This window comes from Python bivittatus, unplaced genomic scaffold (assembly GCF_059951505.1).
Source record: "Python bivittatus isolate LINGU-HERP-01145 unplaced genomic scaffold, Pbiv_v1 ctg000020_np1212, whole genome shotgun sequence".
Taxonomy (NCBI): domain Eukaryota; kingdom Metazoa; phylum Chordata; class Lepidosauria; order Squamata; family Pythonidae; genus Python; species Python bivittatus.
The window spans coordinates 66,262,876-66,285,642 of NW_028277030.1; the positions used below are offsets into that span (position 1 = coordinate 66,262,876).

The 22,767-nt window shown below is 41.5% G+C and overlaps 2 protein-coding genes across 4 annotated transcripts in view; one reads left to right on the forward strand and one right to left on the reverse strand.

Annotated features, from left to right (window-relative positions):
- Positions 1 to 1,684, forward strand: part of TPD52L1 (TPD52 like 1) — a 34,570-nt gene extending 32,886 nt beyond the window's left edge. For both annotated transcript variants that reach the window (XM_007439304.4, XM_088140353.1), the window contains one exon: positions 208 to 1,684. In XM_007439304.4, coding sequence (XP_007439366.1) covers positions 208 to 339 — 132 coding nt within the window. In that variant the 3' untranslated portion in view covers positions 340 to 1,684. The remainder of the gene's footprint in view (positions 1 to 207) is intronic.
- HDDC2 (HD domain containing 2) lies at positions 1,286 to 16,903 on the reverse strand. Of its 2 annotated transcripts, none has more exons than XM_088140338.1 (6): positions 16,756 to 16,903; positions 15,247 to 15,368; positions 6,879 to 6,981; positions 6,457 to 6,525; positions 3,057 to 3,195; positions 1,286 to 1,416 (listed from the first exon to the last, which is right to left on the reverse strand). In XM_088140338.1, the coding sequence occupies exons 1-6, from the start codon at positions 16,798 to 16,800 to the stop codon at positions 1,322 to 1,324; spliced, it is 573 nt and encodes a 190-aa protein (XP_087996464.1). In that variant the 5' UTR covers positions 16,801 to 16,903; the 3' UTR covers positions 1,286 to 1,321. The 2 variants fall into 2 exon arrangements, with proteins under 2 accessions (XP_087996464.1, XP_087996455.1); XM_088140329.1 differs by lacking the exon at positions 1,286 to 1,416 and adding an exon at positions 1,675 to 1,827 and having other exon boundaries at positions 16,756 to 16,902.
- Between the last annotated feature and the right edge of the window lie 5,864 nt (positions 16,904 to 22,767).

Sequence of the window (22,767 nt, forward strand, 5' to 3'; positions counted from 1 at the left end):
TTATAATAAGTTTTGACCTGGCACAAGATCTGCCTTTTTTCTGCCTTACCTGCTACCTTGGGAATTGGGACAATCAAAAGATAGAATTAATTACTATGCAAGATCACCAAATTGTTCTTGGTGTGGTAATCTAAAGCATGTATGCAGCTCAGAGGGGGACGGATGAAGTAACTGATTTTGGCAAAATAATTATTTTGTTCCTTTCAGACAAAAGTTGGAGGTACAACTCACCCTGGAGGAAGCTTTGAAGAAGTTCTTAGCTCTACAGCCCATGCCAGTGCCCGGAGCCCCATTGCAGGCACCCGACTTTCAGAAACAGAAGAGGAGCTCCATTGCTAGATGGGGGATTCCTTTGTCCTGCTGCTTATAGATGACCGACACATGAAATGTTTTTTCTCTCTGCAGGGCTGAGTACAAAGGTGTAGGACTGCACTGAGAACACACCCACACAATACTAGGCAGAGAGATCAGCTGGGATGCAACCAACTGCAGCTAGTGCTGCAGCAGTAACTGCTAGCTGTCCTTCTATATTACCCATTTTATGCTATTTATGCTTATGATTTTACATCTGTAGCTTCTACAATATACAATTGTGTCAATTTTTAAAATGGCATCTATTATCTTAAGACATTTGCCTATGTATGTTTTTATAATGAATTTCAGAAAATAAGCCCAAATTTATTGTTCAAGCAATTACATATTCCATTTCTCTTGGTGTAAACAACCAAGCTGTTTTTGTTCTCTTTCCTGTTTATGTGCCTGCCTCTGACTGTTAAAGACAATCAGCCTGTTCATTATTATATGTGCCATTGGGATGAGGAATGGAACTGAACACAATGTCACAAATTATATTATATCCAGATTATCTCCATGGTTGTCTGCAATTGTTGATTGTAATAACATTTTTCTAGCTATCTTCAGTTGGAGTAAAATAGGTGTGCCTACCCAAAAGAGCTGAGCATCTTTATATTTTTTTTGAGAGAAAAAGAATATTCAAAATTTCAATTCTTAAATCTAGGGCTGGACCTTTAAACTATATAAAAAAACTAAATAAATCTTGTAATGCATGACTTCTGGACCTGGCAAAAAAACAAGTGAGATCTAAAAGATATGGAGCTCAATTAAATTTATGCAGCATTATCCAATTTGAATTATTAGTGTTTATCCAGAAATTAGGTAGGGTGGGACCTGGGTAGCTAGTTTTACTTTCCCATTTCACTTTTGTTTTCCTATCTTGCTAGGTTATGTGGTTAATTTAAAAGAATGTTGCTGTTTCTATTGCAAATATTCAGAGAAGCAGGCTGAAAAACTGGCATGCAATTTAACCTTTTGGGTTTTCATGTCTGAAGTTCAACAAGCTGGAACTGCCCATACAGTGAACATGTCTTCTCACCTTATAAACTCTGTGAAGAGAGCCTGTGATGAAAGCAACAAAGAGGTTCATGTTGTGTCCAATTTTCATTACTGAATATTCTAGATACCAGTTGCCCCCTATAAAACTCCAACTAGCTTTTAAAGCTGCCACTTTAATTTTTTTATTCCAATACTCAGAAAACACTTGCTTACCTATCCTGTATCACAGCCTTATTTATTGCCTACATTTTCAACAAATTATTTGATAAACCAACAGTATTCATGTATATTACGTCACAAGACTACACAGACACACGTATGTTGGAATCATAAAATAATTTATTTTAGATACAGCTAAGCACATTTCAAAAGTGATTCAAGTTGGAGGATCACTGTTTTCTGCAGCTATTTTTGCATTTCTTTCTGTATTTATGGAAGACACAAGCTGGACTATTTCTGGGTGACTAAATTTTCCTGTAGATCAAGAGTTCACAATTAGTTAACATAATCTTCAAGTCTGCTAAGTGCAAGATTATGGCAGTAACTTTGGTAACCATACTTTCATCTACAAGAATTTTGTTACTGTACTGTGTAAGCTTTTATATTTGGTACTGACCTGCTTGCCTACACTAGTTCTATTTTCTAAAGTGTTCCTTCATAAAACTACAATAAAATATGGAATGTTGAAAAAAATGCTAAAGACATGTTGTGTTATTGCCTTAATCTATGGTCTGAGCACCTGAAATGATCAGATGTGGGCAGGAACAAGTCCACAGCACACATTAACACAATGGACTGGGCTTTTAAACGTCCATTGCCTCTGGAATCAACATCACATTTGAACATCATTGTTCAAATTGCCAGCTTTTTTGCTAGCCTTCAGGAATACAAGTAGACAAGCCAAAGTCATGCAAAACAGAGGAGCAGCTGCTGCCACCATCAGGGAAATGGCTGTGGGCAGCTTCTTGTGTCTTTGAAACCTGACTAACAAGGATGTCTTGCAACTTCAATCATATGGAGGACTTTGACGGTTGGAACCATTTCCTGAAGGACAAGGTCATACAATCAAAATTGAAATTCTGAGAAAATGTACATGTAACTAGACTTTTATAAGATTTAGGCTATGAATAACCATCTGGCCCTAAGATAGCATTCTAGAGGCCAAAGAAATGAGTCTTTTTCCAGTCAGCCCCAAAAAGGACAATCCAACTTCTAGTCTTCTTTCCTACCTCAGTATCATCAGCTTCTCAGACTGGGAAACTTCAACTCCAGAACATTTTGAAAGGGGATGGGGGTCCCATTCAACTGTTTTAAATTAATTTCCCATCTATCATGAGTTGTGGAAGATGTTTCATTGTAAAAGTAGGGAGGGGGTGGCTTTCTTCTCTCTCATTAGCAAGCACTTGAACATGCCAAAATTCTGACTGGGCAGTAGGATAGCTCTGCCCAGTAAGTTAAGGATCCAAGGTTTGCAGATGTGGCAAACAGTATTTAGGGAATAAGGGGGAATCACCAGGATGGCTCAGGTCCACAGAATGCTGAGTATTTGCTTGGAGTGGGGGAACAGAATGGATACTTTCTGGAGATAGCATATGCATCTTGTTGACAAATTCAGCAGAGAACCCCACACTACAACATTTTGTTTTGTTTTGTCCCATGAGTCATAAATGTAAACTTGTTTAAAGGAAAAAAAGGATATTTACCGGCAGTAGAATCATAAAAGTCTTGTAGCGTCCCAGGTCTTTTCTCTAATTCTTCATACTCTAAGGCTTGAATAATCATCTCACATTGGTCCAGCTGTTTTACAAATTTTGCTTCTGCAGTTGACTGATATTCATATTCCTGAACAGAATTATACAGTGGAAAAGGTGTTCATCCTGTCACACTAAGGACTGGAAATCACTTCCAGTGTTACTTTTTCCAGCAACTCAGACATTTAGAAACGAATGCAGGTTTACAGTCATGTGAAAAAGAAAGTACACCCTCTGAGTTCTATGGTTTTATGTATCAGGACATAATAAAAATCATCTGGTCCTTAGCAGTTCTCAAAAGTAGGTAAATACAACCTCAGATGAACAACAACACATGACATATTACACCAAGCCATCATTTATTTTACAAAAAGAAAGCCAAAATGGAGAAGCCATGTGTGAAAAACTAAGTACACCCTTACTGCTTCCATAGGTGTGAAGAGGCTAAGTAGCAGCCAGGTGCTGCTAATCAAATACCCTTGATCAATTGATCTTCAGCAAGTGTGACTACCTCTATAAAAGCCAAAGTTTTAGGAGTTTGCTGGTCTCAGGTATTGAGGTATGTGTTAACACAATGCCAAAGAGTAAAGACAACAGCAATGATCTTAGAGAAGCAATTGTTGCTGCCCATCAATCTGGGAAGGGTTATAAGGCCATTTCCAAACAATTTAAAGTCCATCATTCTACAGCGAGGAAGATTATTCACAAGTGGAAAACATTCAAGACAGTTGCCAATCTTCCCAGGAGTTGACACCCCAGCAAATTCATCCCAAGGTCAGACTGTGCAATGCTCAGATAAATTGCAAAAAAATCCAAGAGTTACATCTCAGACTCTACAGGCCTCAGCATGTGAAATGTTGAAGTTCATGATGGTACAATTAGAAAAAGACTGAACAAGTATGGTTTGTTTAGAAGGTTTGCCAGGAGAAAGCCTCTTCTCTCTAAAAAGAACATGGCAGCATGGCTGAGGTTTGCAAAGTTGCATCTGAACAAGTTACAAGACTTCTGGAACACTGTCCTTTGGACAGACGAGACCAAAGTGGAGATGTTTGGCCATAATGCACAGCGCCACATTTGGCGAAAACCAAACACAGCATATCAGCACAAACATCTCATACCAACCGTCAAGCAGGGTGGTGGAGGGGTGATGATTTGGGCTTGTGTAGCAGCCACAGGACCTGGGCACCTTGCAGTCATTGAGTCAACCATGAACTCCTCTGTACAGCAAAGTATTCTAGAGTCAAACGTGAGAACATCGGTCCGACAGCTAAAGCTTGGCCATCATTGGGTCATGCAACAGGACAATGATTCCAAGCACACCAGCAAATCTACAACAGAATGACTGAAAAAGAAAAGAATCAAGGTGTTGCAATAGCCCAGTCAAAGTCCAGACCTCAACCCGATTGAAATGCTGTGGCGGGACCTCAAGAGAGCTGTGCATAAACAAATGCCCGCAAACCTCCATGAACTGAAGCAACATTGTAAAGAAGAGTGGGCCAAAATTCCTCCACAATGATGTGAGAGACTGATAAAGTCATACAGGAAAACGATTACTTCAAGTTATTGCTGCTAAAGGTGGCTCTACAAGCTATTGAATAATAAGGTGTACTTAGTTTTTCACACATGGCTTCTCTATTTTGGCTTTCTTTTTGTAAAATAAATGATGGCTTGGTGTAATATGTCATGTGTTGTTGTTCATCTGAGGTTGTATTTACCTACTTTTGAGAACTGCTAAAGACCAGATGATTTTTATTATGTCCTGATACATAAAACCATAGAACTCAAAGAGGGTGTGCTTTATTTTTCACGACTGTATATCTTGTATCGTTCATTTTCTGTTCTAAAAACTCAACTCTAAACTAAAAGTTTTCTTCCTTCACACATTCATACATACCTTCCCAATGCAAAGGCTAGGTTTGAGTTCCAGAACTATCAAGGTGGGACACCTACACAAAATCCTTGTTCTATGTGGTGGCTTCCAAGGACTACAGTTCCCATTCATTTTGATACCTTTCAACAAGATTTGACTAGTCCCTCAAAGCATGTCCAGCCCCACCTTAGCACTTTTTTCATATCTCCTGGTACTTTTCCAGCAGAGTGCCATTGCCTCATTTAGTTCACATGGAAACGGTGTGTTTTGGGATCTGTTGTTAGAGAGATATCTTGCTAAACCTTTGCTGAAGTGGTAATTCTCCACATGCAACATAAGCTGAAATCTTCTTAAACAACCCTTTCTTTTTTCAGCCTGCTTTGAGTGGATCTTACATTTATTCACACACATACATGCTGTTTAACATATACACAACGACACTGCTCTTCCCTACTGCCTCTAAGGAAGCAGTCGGTACTGAGGGATGAGAAGGAATAAAGTGAAATTAAATCCAGACAAGCTGAAGGTGTTATTGGTAAGGAGAAAGCTTCACTCTGGGACTGCACTCCAGAAAGAGCATGTCTGCATCTTTTGAATGCTCCTTGACCTCCAGTGATCACTGGATTTCCAGATGGTAGCTGTGATGAGCAGACCATTTACATATTTACACATTGTGCAAACTTTTTTAAGTTTGGACTTAGCAACAACTATTTATGCCTTGGATACAATCTGACTCAACTACTGTACTGGGCTTTACTCAGAGCTGCTCTTGAAAAGTGTCTTGAAACTGCACCTGGGGTAAAAGGTTGCAGACTAGTGCAAAGTGCAGGATTATATGATGCCTATGCTGAAAGATCTGCACTGTTAATTATTTTAGTGACTTTAAATCAAGTAACAATTAAAATTAACAAAAGCTTGGCAAAATATAGGTCTTTACCATCCTCCCAAATCTTTAATTTTAATTGCATTAATCTTCTTTTATGCTTTGTATTTCTCCTTATTGTAAATGTTGAATTATGGAATAAACAGAAAGGCAGCGTATAAATTCAGTAATAAATATTCTTTAAAAAAAGGATTCTGTCCCCTACCATCCACTACAGAGATTGTTTCATGAAACATAATTGCCCCAAATTAAAACCAACATGTTCTAATGTAAGCGTAGGAACATAATTCACTGTTATGAAACTTCTAAGCAAAAACTGAAGAAAGAGGTCACTTGAATAGACAAAGAACACTGATCATATCAGGCATTTATACTTCAAATTGCTAACTGTGCTTTATAGCTGCCAATACTGTAGATGATAGCTGCATGACAATTAACCTGAATCTTGTAACGGGCAGTAGAGAGAGAAGGTTTATTAAATTTCTGGTGGCTTTCATGCAAGGCTGTAGTTTACTGGGCAGTCTGCTTTCCCAAATCCACAACCTTCAACATCTCCTTACAACAAAATCCATGAATAATTTTAAATACTGAAAACTTACTTCCCATAGTTCATAAATCTCTTTTCTCAGATCCTCTGACAGCAATCTGGTCAAATGTTTCATAGCTTCCTAAAAAAACAAAAAGAAAGCAAAACAAAATCCCCAAGATGCTATAATTTTTATTCAAATGCTATCAAATGCCTTTTCCCCGTTCTCTGCTTCTGGACATCAATACGAGCCATTGTCCATTACACTGCTATTCTGAATTGATAATGCTAAAGATTGTTAGCTTGGCTTCTATTACTAAATGTACAACAATCCACATTCACCATAAGTGGCTGACAGTGAAATAAATTGTTCAGCAACCACAAGTTCTGTGCCAGAAATAACTTCTCAAATAGCACTTTTTAGTGTTGTTTGGAGAATGGCAGGTTAGAGAAGGCTGCTATAGACAATCACACTGTTAGCATCTCCATACTGACCTCTTCTTGCCTGTGTTTCTCTTCTTTGGAAATATTGTCAGCAGGAGTAATGTCACCAACTATGCATTCAGCCATATCATGAACCAAAGCTAACCGAACGCATCTGCAGAGAAAATATGTGTAAAGATATGCAACAGAGAGAGCACCACCTGCAAAATTTACTTTGTGCTGAATATTAGTGAATCATATATAGATTAGCTCCAGAATAAAACACCTGGTCATAAAGGTTAATGAAATTAAAAAGCTTGTCACACAGAAGGTCATAAAGAGACCTTTGTTGGTCTTATCCATTCGGAGACTCAGTATGCATAGAAACAAATATAGGTTTCCAACTTTTCTTGTTCACTTTCTGAACTAAAAGGTTCACTTATCCATACATACACTCCCCAACCCAATTCAAAATCTAGCTGACCAGATCAGGTTTGAGTTCTAGAAGATGCCCACCAGTATTTTGTTCTATGTGATGGTACAGAGTGATGATACTACTTTATCCCAATCTGAATCTTCCAAGGCTTGGCCAGCCCCAGCTTGGTAGTCTTCTTATAACTCGTGGCACTTTTTTTATTTGACTGCTAATGTCTGATCCAGTTCACATAGGAACTCTGTTCTGATCTGAGAACCACTTTGTGTTTGAAAGAACCACTTTGTGCTTGAAAGAACCACTTTGTGCCTATACAAGAAAATGTATAGGCAAAATTAAGTTATATACTGCAGAGCCTTGACTTCCCTGCCAGAATACATTCCTATGCATTGTGACGTTGTCCTTGGAGAACTCTCTCTTGTTTTGAAGACTCAAATGTATTTTGTAGATGTTTTCTTTCTGATACTTTTCACTGTACTGCAAAAGTTGAAATTTTCCAGAATAACCCTTTATTTATGGCCTGTTTTGCATGAGTCCCACATACTCTTATATTTCACACACATCACACAAATTCATAATGCAAATCTACACATTATTAACAGTATCACAGCTAGAGCGCAACACTGGTAACAGCTTCTGAAGAAACCCCCCTGAAAAGTTAATTTGCTAGAAGCTGATATTCTTTACTCCAACTTTGATATCTAATGAGCCAGTATCAATAGAGCTCAGATCTAGGAAGGATCATAAATGGAGTCATAAATATATACAGTGGTACCTTGGGATACGAACGCCTCTACTAACGAACTTTTCGGGTTACGACCAGCTCCGGCCGCAAAAATTTACCTGGGTGTGCGAACTCCGCCTCGGGGTACGGTCATTTTTCCGCCCTGACACATGGTCCGCGGCCATTTTTCCGCCCCTGACACGTGGTCCGCGGCCATATTTCCGCCCCTGACACGTCGTCCGCAGCCATTTTCACGCCACGCGGCGCCGCGCCGTTTTCGCGCCGCGCCGGGCCGTTTTCGCGCCGTGCCACGCCCGGCCATTTTCCCACCCCTGACGTGTGGTCCGCGGACGCCAGAACGGATTAACGGTAATTACATTGAACATTATGGGAAAATTTGCTTCGGGGTGCGACCAAATTCGGAGGGCGGAACGGATTAACCGGATTTACATTGAACCCTATGGGGAAATTTCCTTCAGGTTACGACCAACTCGGGATACGCCCAGAGTCACGGAACGGATTAAGTTCGTATCCCGAGGTACCACTGTACATGATTCTAAGATTTCCAAAAAGTTGCATAAAGTTGTTAAAGAAAATACCCCACAGGTATTCCAGATATTTGTAATTTTATTGATATAAATCTACTTCAGGAATACAGTAGACATTTGACAAATGATTTTAAAATTTGGAAGGGAAAATTATGCTATCAGAAATGTATATGAATGATTTAAAAAATGGATTAGGGAAAATATAAAATGAAATGAATGCTGAACTTCCTCCTTACTTGCTTTGGTACCAAAATACAGTGGCGTGTCAGGGGCGGAAAATGGCCGCGGACCACATGTCAGGGGCGGAAAATGGCCGCGGACGTGTCAGGGGTGGAAAAATGGCCGCAGACCACGTGTCAGGGGCGGGAAAATGGCCACGGACTGTGTCACAGGAGGGAAAATGGCCGCGTATCCTGTTCGTACCCCGAGGAGTTCGCAAACCAAGGTAAATTTTTGCGGGCGGAGCTGGTCGTAACTCGAAAAGTTCGTTAACAGAGGCGTTCGTAACCCGAGGTACCACTGTATATTCTTGATGCAAAAATGTATTATTTATGTGAATTCTATGCTAACTTTAATCTTTTGATACTATTTTTGCCTGCTTTAACCTGTAATACAATTGTATGTTAGTAAAAAGAGAGACAGACGTTTTAGCCTCAGAAAATAATTTAAAGATTAAATTTCAGATTTAATTAATTAATTTTAAGATTTAATTTTTTTTCTACACTGCTTTATAGTTTTAATTCTCTATGCAGGGACTGTTTTTATGGTGGAATTTTTTTCAGATGAAAGGCAAGATAACCCTTTAAATCCATAACACTTTCCAATATAGCTTGGTTTAGCAAAAATCTATCCACAGAGTATGATTAATTCATAGAATTTTTCAGACCAGTAAAGAAAAACAAGAAATTTAAAGCCCAATAATCATGATACATGTGCCACTGTATTAACTTTGAAACCTATGCAGTTTGAGAATTACTAGAATGGAACATGTGTTGTTCTATTACTACGCAACTCAGAAATAAGAGTGCTATAATTATTAGGACTATATATCAATTCAAACATTAAAATGCATTGAGAAAGCTTTCACATGGTGCATTATTTTTATATATCTTAGATGTTGAAAAAAAAGGCAGAAAAGCAAAGATGTTTCAGGACCCCCATACACACCCATTATTTTTCTATCAGGCATATTTTTTTAATTTGTTTCTTGTTCCCACTTGACCTTTTTTCCCTTTCTTGAGTTTAAAAATCTAGAGAAAATGAGAATGTTTGAAATTTAAATCTTGTTCAACACTAAAAAACACCAAATCCTATTCAAATAATGATGTGATTTTCAGATCTGATAATTGCATTACTAAGTCTAACAAAATAATTACTTTTGCCAACTTTGCACCCCCTTCATGGATCACTGCCTTGTCGTGGCGAAGGGGCTTGCGTAACTCAGTGAAGCCATGAGCTATACCATGCAGGGCCACCCAAGACGGACAGGTCATGACAGAGAGTTCTGACAAAATGTGGTCCACTGGAGAAGGAAATGGCAACCCACTCCAGTATCCTTGCCAAGAAAACCCCATGGACAATATTAAAAGGCTAAAAGATATGATGCCGGAAGATGAGCCCCTCAGGTCGGAAGGTGTCCAATATGCTACTGGGGAAGAGCAGAGGGCAATTCCAAGTAGCTCCAGAAAGAGTGAAGCGGCTGGGCCAAAGCCGAAAGGACGTTCAGCTGTGGATGTATCTGGAAGCGAAAAGAAGGTCCGATGCTGTAAATAACAATATTGTATAGGTACCTGGAATGTAAGATCTATGAACCAAGGCAAGCTGGATGTGGTCAAACATGAGATGACAAGATTGAACATCGACATCTTGGGAATCAGCGAACTGAAATGGACGGGAATGGGTGAATTTAATTCGGGTGACCATTATATCTACTACTGTGGCCAAGAAACCCTTAGAAGAAATGGAGTTGCACTCATAGTCAATAAGAGAGTGGGAAAGGCAGTAATGGGGTACAACCTCAAAAACGACAGAATGATCTCAGTGCGTATCCAAGGCAAACCATTCAATATCACAGTCATCCAAGTCTATGCCCCAACCACTGATGCTGAAGAAGCTGAAGTTGACCGCTTCTATGAAGACCTACAACACCGTCTAGAACTAGCACCAAAAAAAGATGTCCTTTTCATCATAGGGGATTGGAATGCTAAAGTAGGAAGTCAAGGAGTAATCGGAATAACAGGCAAGTTTGGCCTTGGAGTACAAAATGAAGCAGGGCAAAGGCTAATAGAGTTCTGTCAAGAGAACAAGCTAGTCATAGCAAACACTCTTTTCCAACAACACAAGAGACGACTCTACACATGGACATCACCAGATGGTCAATACCGAAATCAGATTGATTATATACTTTGCAGCCAAAGATGGAGAAGCTCTATACAGACAGCAAAAACAAGACCAGGAGCTGACTGTGGCTCAGATCATGAGCTTCTTACTGCAAAATTTAGGCTTAAATTGAAGAATGTAGGGAAAACCACTAGACCACTCAGGTATGACTTAGATCATATTCCTTGTGAGTACACAGTGAAGGTGATGAATAGATTTAGAGGATTAGATTTGGTAGACAGAGTGCCTGAAGAACTATGGACGGAGGTCCGTAACATTGTACAGGAGGCAGCAACTAAAACCATCCCAAAGAAAAAGAAATGCAAGAAAGCAAAATGGCTGTCTGATGAGGCTTTACAAATAGCTGTGGAAAGAAGGAATGCGAAAAGCAAGGGTGAAAGGGAAAGATATAAGCAACTGAATGCAGATTTCCAGAGAATAGCAAGGAGAGATAAGAAGGCCTTCTTAAATGAACAATGCAAAGAAATTGAGGAAAACAATAGAATGGGGAAGACTAGAGATCTCTACAAGAAAATTGGAGATATGAAAGGAACGTTTAGTGCAAAGATGGGCATGATAAAGGACAAAAAAGGCAGGGACCTAACAGAAGCAGAAGAGATTAAGAAGAGGTGGCAAGAATACACAGAAGAACTATACAAGAAAGATCTTAATATCCCTGATGTCCACGCTGGTGTGATCACTGACCTTGAGCCAGACATCCTAGAGAGTGAAGTCAAGTGGGCCTTAGGAAGCATTGCTAACAACAAAGCTAGTGGAGATGACAGTATTCCAGCTGAGTTATTTAAAATACTAAAAGATGATGCTGTTAAAGTGCTGCACTCAATATGCCAGCAAGTTTGGAAAACGCAACAGTGGCCACGGGATTGGAAAAGGTCAGTTTATGTTCCAATTCCAAAGAAGGGCAACGCCAAAGAATGCTCAAATTATCTCACAATTGCACTCATTTCACATGCTAGCAAGGTTATGCTCAAAATCCTACAAGGTAGGCTTCAGCAATACATGAACCGAGAACTACCGAATGTACAAGCTGGGTTTCGAAGAGGCAGAGGAACTAGAAATCAAATCGCCAACATTCGCTGGATCATGGAGAAAGCACGAGAGTTCCAGAAAAATATCTACTTCTGCTTCATTGACTATGCAAAAGCCTTTGATTGTGTGGATCACAACAAACTGTGGCAAATTCTTAAAGAGATGGGAGTACCAGACCACCTTACCTGTCTCCTGAGAAATCTGTATGCGGGTCAAGAAGCAACAGTCAGAACCGGTCATGGAACAACCGATTGGTTCAAAATAGGGAAAGGTGTACGACAAGGCTGTATACTGTACCCCTGCTTATTTAACCTATATGCAGAGTACATCATGAGAAATGCCAGGCTGGAAGAATCACAAGCCGGAATTAAGATTGCAGGGAGAATCATCAACAACCTCAGATATGCGGACGATACCACCCTAATGGCAGAAAGTGAAGAAGAACTAAAGAGCCTCTTGATGAGGGTGAAAGAGGAGAGTGCAAAAGCTGGCTTGAAACTCAACATTAAAAAAACTAAGATCATGGCATCTGGACCCATCAATTCCTGGCAAATAGAAGGGGTAGAAATCGAAGCAGTAACAGACTTCATTTATTTGGGCTCCAAGATCACCGCAGACGGAGACTGCAGCCATGAAATTAAAAGACGCTTGCTCCTTGGGAGGAAAGCTATGGCAAGCCTAGATAGCATATTAAAAAGCAGAGACGTCACCTTGCCAACAAAGATCCGCATAGTCAAAGCTATGGTTTTTCCAGTAGTAATGTATGGCTGTGAGAGCTGGACCATAAAAAAGGCCAAGCGCCGAAGAATTGATGCCTTTGAACTGTGGTGCTGGAGAAGACTCTTGAGAGTCCCCTGGACTGCTAGGAGGTCAAACCAGTCAATCTTAAAGGAAATCAACCCTGATTGCTCATTGGAAGGATCGATAATGAAGCTCAAGCTCAGATATTTTGGTCACCTAATGCGAAGAGAGATCTCTTTGGAGAAGACCCTGATGCTGGGAAAGATTGAAGGCAAAAGGAGAAGAGGACGGCAGAGGATGAGATGGTTAGATAGCATCACTGAAGCAATGAGCATGAAACTGAGCAAACTCAGGGAGGCAGTGAAGGACAGGAAGGCTTGGCGCAATATGGTTCATGGGGTCACGAAGAGTCGGACACGACTTAACGACTAAACAACAACTTTGCACAATTTAACTGAATATAATTTAGAGCCTTGTCTTACAATTCAAAACAGTAATATATGGCAGACATGGCCCTCTTTTATAATCCCATATTCTTAATAGCTGGATTTTAAATTAATTCCATCACAAAATATCCATCAGGAAGAGTTGAAAAACACAATCTTGAGCTTAAGCTCAAGTTACATCTCTGCTTTATTACAGACAGAAAATTTGTTTTTCAAATTCAGCTTTGAAGTCTATGTAGTGACAATGTGGAAGACCATTGTTATTTCAAGGAGATCAAATTATGTCAACTAAATTTGATTTCTCCTGCACATATTAAGAAAGGTCACTTTGAACTGTAAGGTTTAGCTGGCTTGTTTTTCACTTTTACTTAGAAGTGGGGGGGGGGAGCAAAACCCTCGGGATTGTTTAGGTTAAGCACTAGCTTATCTCTACAGTTCCCAGGCTCTGGAATCTTCTGGTGAGCAGGTATCATGGGATTGTAGTGCCAGACTTGGATAAAAAGCCCTGCCATTGCCCCTGGAATTTGGAGTGTGGACACAGGCCTTGGGACTAGGTGCTGTGTTATCTAAACCATCTTGGGGTCTCTCCTCTGTCACCTTATTGTAGCTCCTGACAGCAAGGGAAGAGTTTTATCATCTTGCTTGGTAAGTTATGCTTTTATACTATGATCTTGTATTCCTGTTTAAATCTGTTTGCTCGAGTTAACAATAAAGCTTAATCTCACCACCTGCTGGTATGTTCATTGTCTTTAGATCTAAAAGAACTAAAAGAACCAATTGCCCAGGCATCTGATCACTGCCTTGACAATTGGCAAAACAGTCTGTCAAAATCCAAACAGAAGACTGGGGCACCATAAAGATGATTGATATAAATCCTGGGTGCAATTTAAAGTGCTGGTCTTAATCTATAAAAATCTTTTACAGCTTTCGCACCAAGTTACCTGAAGGACTGTGTTCAACCACTAGAATCAGCCCAACAAATTTGATCCTGTGGGAAAAGCAGGTGGTGGTTCTCGCAGGTTGGGAGATGCAGGGGAACTACAGCCACTCCTTGTTTAGCAGCTACCTCATTTAGCAACTGTTTGCAAATATGACAGTAATAATAATCATTTTAAAAAATCATTTTCCTGCCAACGTGCATATTTACCACAAAATTTTGTGAGCCAGACAACAAAAGCCTTCAGTGTGAAACTGATTAAGGTATGGTCAGTGTCAGGCAGCAGCAATAGCCAGCCAGAGGGTTCTAATCAATTAAATAAGGTCACAGAGCTAACTTAACTTGGGGTTAGCACTTTTTAAGGAAGCACTGTGCTGTTGAGAAAAGCAGCTCGGGAAGAAATAGCTTAAGCAATCTCTCCGCCCTGTGAGAGGGCAAAAAAAGGGGAAAAAACAGGTCAGGCACAAGACACTGTACAAGAGAACTTTATCTTAATGAGACAACAGCAATCAGTGATCTTTGCAGTCTCTCTGTCATATATTAGCTTAGCGACCATTTTGCTTCCAATCTAAGGAATGGACTGTGGTCACTAAACAAGGAGAGGGTATATTCTCGGAGGTACTGCTTTTCAATAACAGCACTGGCCCTGGGGAGTGGCTTCCCTCTGGAGCTTAAGTTAGCTCCACTTTAACTGCATTTTGGAAGCAGCTGAAAATTGAGTTCTTCTGGAAGGCATCTGGGATGACCCTTGGATTTGGGGGGCTTTATATGTTTTTAGGGTTTCTATTATTTTAAATTATTGCTATTATTTTAATGGTGACTTGGGAAGTTTTGTGCATTCCTGTAACACTGCTGAGAATCCCACAGGATTGTGATGCAGTATAAGTATAATAAATAAATAAATATGCTTCTACATTACAAAAATGCTCATTTTTCTAAAACAAAACTGAAACATACTGAATTCTGCTCTATATCAGTTATGCAAATCTGAAAGCATACTCCAACATGTATCCCATTTTAAAACAAAGCCAATATGATCAAATACCATAAACTTTTGGGGGGGCATTTAAATAACAGCTGCAAGAGATAGTGCAATCCAGCAGCATGATTGCTGGCTCTAATTTTAACAATTAGTGCTACTTCACAATTAAACTTGTTTAATTAATTGTAAGGTATACTCACCTATCTTTATTAAGTGTTTTATCTTCCGTGACCATAGCCATAATTGCCATTCTGTACATGTGATCTGAGACACTCTCTGGATTGTTTACCTTTCTGTATACCCAGCCTGTCCGTGGTACTCTCTGGTTTCAAAAAAGAAAAAAGAAAACCCAGACTGAGAATGAGATCCAAGCCTCAGGCAGAATGTCCATCTATTGTATCATAGAGACATTTAAAGAAATATTTACTGATAAAGTTTTGTTCAGACATAAGTAAAGGGAAGGACTCTCTCAAGTTGTGTTCAATATTTGGTAATTTCATAAAAATATCCATGCAATTCTTTTCACAACCGTATTCATTCATTCATTCATTCATTCATTCATTCATTCATTCATTCAATGTATATATCAGCCATCTCACAATAGCTACCCTGGGCAGCTCATAACATTTAAAAACAATGCGGTCACATAATATAAATCATAAGCAACAGTGGAGGAGCCCAGGCAGCCTAAACAAATGATAGCCACCAACAGAAGAGACTCCACAAATAATAATCATATCATGGGCTCTACGTAACCCCCATGCTCAGGCACCCATTCACATCATAAGAGCCTTAAAAGCATATAAATTGTTTCTCTCTGCCTTTTTTCAGGATGCTTGTCTGACTTCTCAATCTAGCCTACAGCCTGGGATTTTCTAGTGGCTCCCCACTAACCCTGTTTACTTTATCAATATCACCTGAGGATAAATACTAGGTGGGTGATGCAGCTACTATTCCAAGGTACATGCGCCAGCCTGTGTGCTGCTCATGTGTTGCTGGCCTTCTTTGTGCAATGAAACCAAGTATATTATTTCTTGGTTACCCCAAATAAGAAAAAAATACATAGTTAAATGGGCTAGATCTGGGTACAGCCAAGTTCAAGCCTATCCCCAGCCATGGAAATGCACTGGGTGGGCTGGGGCCAGTCACTCTCTCTCAGCCTAACCTATCTCACAAAAGTGGCTATGCCGAAAAACTGGATTAGGGGCTGCTGTGGATAGGAGCTTCAGCGCGCGGATTAAAAGCGGAATAAAAAACTTCTTACCATCTTTTTTCCTTTTAATTGGTTTTGTCATTTCCTGTTCTGACCCGCCCAAAGTCGTGGGCAGACATGCAAGTTTGATAAAATAAATAAAACCTAACCGAACATATTCCACCACCGTAACACTTAGATCCCAACGACGTGCCTTCCAACAGGCCGGGAAGGCAACCGGGAAAACAGGACCCTCCTCCTCAGGTAAGCTCGGTTCCACAGCCTGGGACCGCAGCCTTGCAGCCCTCCAAGTCTTAGCGTGCCTTGCGCGTCCTGAGCCCCACGGTCCCTGCTTCGGACCCACGAGGATCGGAGGGCGGCTTCCGAAGGGGGCCGAAAAAGGAGCCCGTTCCGCGGCAGAGCCAGCGGAGAAAGGCGGCAACCGTAGCCCCGCACGGGCAGGGAGAACAGCCTTCAGCTAAGCACCCCCCCCCAGCTCGGCGCCCGGATTCCCTACCTTCAGCTGCCCCACCAACTTCAGAAACTGCAGCAAATTCCCCATCGCGTCCAAGGCAACGGCGCCGGCGGAGAGCTCAGCAACCACCTCCCGTATCCGGGAGCCGGGAAAAGAGGCGGGACCCCTTCCCCTTCCGGTCGCGTGCTCCAATCCGCTGGATGCTGACTTGGTTCTCGGCCACGCCTCCATCGCTTGAGTCCACCTCCGTCCCCGCCAACGAAAGTCAGCCCAGGGAGCGGGCGCGTTCGCCTTTGTTCGGGCCGCGGAGCGTTCCCTTAGCGCGATTTAATTCAGAGCCGCTTCTCGTGGGAGCCCGTTTGCTCAGTCTCTACATAAGGGCAATTTAAGAACTGCAGGAGGAAGTGTTGTCAGGATCCTCAGACTGTGCTAAACCAGAAAGCATGGTTTGTTTAACTGCAGTTTATGGAATAACCACAGGCAGCTGCATTTTTGCAATACACTAGGCCGTAAAAGTTTGGTGTAGGCACCAAGCTAGAAACCAGGAGACCGTGAGTTCTAGTTCCTCCTAAGGCATGAAGTCAGACGGGGTCAGCCATTCTCTCTCAGCCCTAGGAAGCAGGTGATGGCAAACCACTTCTGAAAAATTTTGCCTGCAGGACTTGTCTGGGCAGTCGCCAGGAGTTAAAAACTGACTTGAAGGCACAAGTGCACACAGGCGATAAAGAACAATTTTAAATCAATTGCCTTGGTTTACATGGCACCCTAAACCGCCAAGTCATCACATCTCACTCAGAATGCTTATATTTCCACCGTGCAGTGGTTGTTAAAAGCGGGAAGTTGCATTTCTTCAATGTTCCCTGAATCTCATCTCAACCAGTTCTATGCGTGTTTACTTTGAAGGAAGCCTACTTTGGGGGTGAAGAGTATGATTCAACTCATTTCCCAGCATCCTCGGTACTAGATGGAATCCAATATTTGGAGGGCTGCAATAAGAAGGAATCTTGCAACACCTTAAAAGACTAATGATTTTATTGTATTATAAGCATTTGTGGATTCCAGTTCCATGATTGGTAGTTGTTCAGCAAAATCAAAATCTATTATTGGGGTGTGAGGTGTGGGAATCATTTCCCAATGCTGGATTAGGCTACCAAATCTGAGCAAAATTAATTTCAACTATCCTGTTTTGCTTTTACAATCTAGCTTGATGAAAAGAACTTTAGAAATGTGCCTGTTTGCTCTTCTGTGATACTTCTTTTGGCCATAAAAAGGAATATTAATATAATAATAATTTATAAAGCGTGTACGACACCCAACTCTCAATAATAGTCTGGTAAAAGATTTTCATTCTTGTAATTCTTACTAATTACTGTAAATCAAAAGTGAAGAAACCAAACCCAAAGCTGTCCGCATGTTGAAGTATAACCTCCGGCCTTCATCAACATATGTCTCCTGGGAGTTAAACTTCAGCAATTTCAGGAGAGCCGCAGAAACATCATGCTAATTGGCTGAATCTGTGCATATTTTTCTGAGAATGACCCATGTTGGAATCAGGACCAGCTCTAGGCTAAGGCCAAGAAGGCACCACTGATAGACTTCTGATTAATTTTTGCAACTTCCATGTTCCCTGGCAGTTCTACTTCAAAAAGAAAGCCTTAGAACATCATATCTCAACTTCTCCACTCAAGCCCTACTTTTTGAAATATCACCTTGTGAAAACAGTATGTGGACAATATTTAAAAGGGACATTGCATTTTATACAAGGGCAGAAGGTAGAGCACTGCTGGTGAAAGATGAAGAGCAAAGCCAACCAGGCACAGGTAAGCATTTTGATTAGGATTTACCTTATGGTGATAAGAGTGGTGAAGCAGGCTCGTCCCTCTGCTCTTATTGCATCCACAAATAGTGACCCTGTTTCAGATAAGTGTCCCTTCTAGTGCTGCTGTGAAGACTATTCTTGGCATCTGTTGGATGGAGTGGTTCAACTTCACTCTGAGTTGGACTCTGGCTGGGCTGGTCCTATGGAAATGACCAAAGAATGCCCAAGCTGTGTTATCTGGGAAGAGTTTGAGCCAATCAGTCCTGAAGAAGTGGAAGAGTCCTTGTTGCTGTGAGCTCTGCCAGCTGTGCTCTGGACCCATGCTGCTCCTGGCTGGTCAAGGCTTCACACAAGTGGGGTGTGGTTGTGTCCAAGTAGTAGTTAATGCCTCACTTTGAGAAAGGGTAGTTCTGCCTGCCTTAAAGCAGGCATTGATGCCCACCTCCACCCCCCCCCCCAGCTTTACAAGAGACCATCCTTGCACTCGATCATGTTGGACAAATTTTGTCCGGTCTTCAGCTTTCCCTTTCTAGTGAAAGTTATTGAGAGAGGGGCAGGCACTTAGCTTCAGGGGCTCATAAATGAAGCTGATTATCTAGAACAGTGTTTCTCAACCTTGGCAACTTTAAAATGTATGGACTTCAACTCCCAGAATTCCCCAGGCAGCAAAAACACCATCCAACACCCACGCTCCCACCTGCATGCCCAGGGACAAGCGCCGCCAACACCCCAAAAACCACCCTTACCAAGGCAAGCACGCGCAGCCTCAGCCCACACAATATGCTGCTCCCAAGGAGAAGGACAACGCCCTGCCTTGCATACGTGAACCTCCTTTCTCCCCTCTCACCTTGGCCTTGGCCACATCCTTCGCACACAAGTCTTGCCTGTCCTGCTCCCTTGCAGTCAGAGGCAGAAAACAAAAACAGCTCAACACCCCCCCCCAATCACGCCAAAAGCGGGGAGGGAGTCTATAGTACACAGCAGTTATATGCAGTCATCCAGACTTCTGTGGTTGCTTTTTCTCTCTTTAGCTATTTCACTGCCTTCAAACAAAATCACTTCTCTTTCCCTGACTTGCATTATTTCATCTTCCAACCCTTCCCATCTACAAAAACAGGCTTCATTTTAATAGTCCGATCCAACCACAAACACCTCCTAACGGGGGACATATCTTCTCAAACAATGGGGGGGGAGCGGAGGCTGCTCAATCTCAGGGAGGAGCCTCTTTCACAGGGCAGGGGGAGTAGGGAAAAGGCGCGCCACCTAGGTCTCACTGCATTACCACGTTAAGGGCAGGGGACCTTGAGGCACCCACCCTGTCTCGCCTGGTGAGACGAGTAGGTACCCTCAGGGAGACCTGGTCCTCCAAGTATCCTGGCCCGTGCTGTTCATGGCTTTAAAAGTGATAAGCAGTACTTTGAATTGCACCTGGACCTTGAATTGCACAGCCCCTGCACACACGCCTTGCCTGCCCCGTTCCCGTGCACTGACAGGTGGAAAACAAGGAAAAACAGTGCACACCCCCACCTCTACCAAGCTTGAAATTACTTGCCCCATGGTGCCAAAAGGCAAGAGGAAGGGCATAGCACACAGCATTCACGTGAAGTCACCCAGCCAAATGCTGACCCATATTGTATCAGCTTAGCTTAGTGACATACCACGCTTACTACCAGTGTACTATAGATACATCTAAGTCTGTTCTTCTCTCTTTAGCTATTTCACTCCCTTCAAACAAAACCACTTCTTCTCTTTCCCTGACTTGCATTATTTCATCTTCCAACCCTTCCCGTCTACAAAAACAGGCTTCGTTTTAATAGCCCGATCCAACCACAAACACCTCCTAACGGGGGACGCATCTTCTCAAAGAATGGGGGGGGGCGGAGGCTGCTCAATCTCAGGGAGGAGCCTCTTTCACAGGGCAGGGGGAGTAGGGAAAAGGCGTGCCACCTAGGTCTCACCGCATTACCACGTTAAGGGCAGGGGACCTTGAGGCACCCACCCCGTCTCGCCTGGTGAGACGAGCAGGTACCCTCAGGGAGACGTGGTCCTCCAAGTATCCTGGCCTGTTTGTTCATGGCTTTAAAAGTGATAACCAGTACTTTGAATTGCACCTGGACCTTGAATTGCACAGCCCTTGCACACACGCCTTGCCTGCCCCGTTCCCGTGCACTGACAGGTGGAAAACAAGGAAAACAGTGCGACACCCCCACCTCTACCAAGCTTGAAATTATTTGCCCCATGGTGCCAAAAGGCAAGAGGAAGGGCATAGCACACAGCATTCATGTGAAGTCACCCAGCCAAATGCTGACCCATATTGTATCAGCTTAGCTTAGTGATATACCACGCTTACTACCAGTGTACTATAGATACATCTAAGTCTGTTCTTCTCTCTTTACCTATTTCACTCCCTTCAAACAAAACCACTCCTTTTCTTTCCCCAATTTGCACTTTCATCTTTTTTCCCTCTCTCTCCTGGAGGGAAAGCTTGTTCTTCTCAATTCACAACTCTTTTCCTTTGCGGTGAAGGCAGTACTATATAGTTTCCCTCACCATTAACCACATGCACTGAAGCTAGTACACCATGAAGGCTTACTTGAATACCAAAGAAACGAAACTGGCCTATGAGAAAGACCAAATGAAGAATAGAAAAGAGACATGGAAAAACAAAGTATTACATGGCTAGTACACAAAAAAGCTAGCAGGCAAAGCAGGTAACAACAAGACCTGGCAATGGTTAAGAGCGGGAAAGTTGAAGAAAGAGACAGAGGGGTTAATTCTGGGTGCACAAGACCAAGCCTTAAGAACAAATGCATATAAAATCAGAATTGAGAAGACAGCAACAGACAGCAAATGCCACCTCTGCAAAGAAGCTGAAGAAACAGTGGACCACCTAGTTAGCTGCTGCAAGAAGATTGCATAGACTGACTACAAACAATGGCATGACAAAGTAGCAACAATGGTGTATTGGAATATCTGCAAGAAATACCATTTGCCTGCAAGCAAGAACCGGTGGGACCACAAAACAGACAAAGTAATAGAAAATGAAGAAGCTAAAGTGCTCTGGGACATTAGAATTCAAACAGACAAGCACCTGCCACACAACACCCCAGATTTAACAATTGTTGATAAGAAAGACATAAAAATCTGGATAGCAAACATTGCAATGCCTGGAGACAGCAGAATAGAAGAGAAATAACTGGAGGAAATCACAAAATAGAAAGACCTGCAAATAAAAGAATGACTATGGCAAAAGAAAGCAAAGATACTACCAATAGTAATAGTCACCTTAGGTGCAATCCCAAAACATCTGGAGCACCACTTGAACACCATCAGCACTGACAAAATAACCGTCAGTCAGTTGCAAAAGGCAGCTCTACTTGGAACAGTTAATATCCTGTGCCGATACCTTTAACAACATCAAACAACATCTGCCTATCCCAGGTCCTTGGGAAGGACTTGCTAGGTGGACAAAAATGCCAAATCCAGTCTAAACATCTGGCTGACTGACCACCACCACCACCACCAATAATAATAATCCATAATAAGTACTGTATCACACTTCCTTCAATCATCAAACATCCAGGATTACTGTAGCACCAACAGATACACTTCATGTATACTCATATCATTTGGATTCTTTGCTGCATGGCTCATTGCACGCTCACAAACTTTCAAATAGCACACAGGACATTTTTTGGACATGGTTTGGTTGAACTGATCTTTCCTCTCTCTCTACCCAGAAAGATGATTTTGTCACCCAAAGTTAATATTTTTAATTCTTTATATCAGATTAATATTGATATCTGGGTTATTTATCTCTGTGATTCTATGAGAAAGGTCGTTCAAATGAATATTATTCCAAAGTTGATATTCTTACAGGGATTCCTTTTAATATCTCTGAACTGTTTAATGTTCACAGATATTCACGGAATGTTAACTTTAAACAGATTCATAAGATACTAAGAACATTTTTATGGGAGAGTCAAACCTCTCAATTTTCTTTATCTGCATTATGATTCTCCTATAAGATGGGGCTGAAAAGTTTTCCCAATTTTCAATTATACCATTGGGTTTATATTTTGGCCTCTATTTCTTCCTGGAACTCAAACTCTTACAAGAAGCTGAGAGTAAAGGACAATCCAATCCAGAAGATCCTAATTTATTAGTATCAGTTTATGTGTGTGTAATTGTTTTTATTGTTTCTGGATTTTGTAAGCCACTCAGAGTCAAAGTGG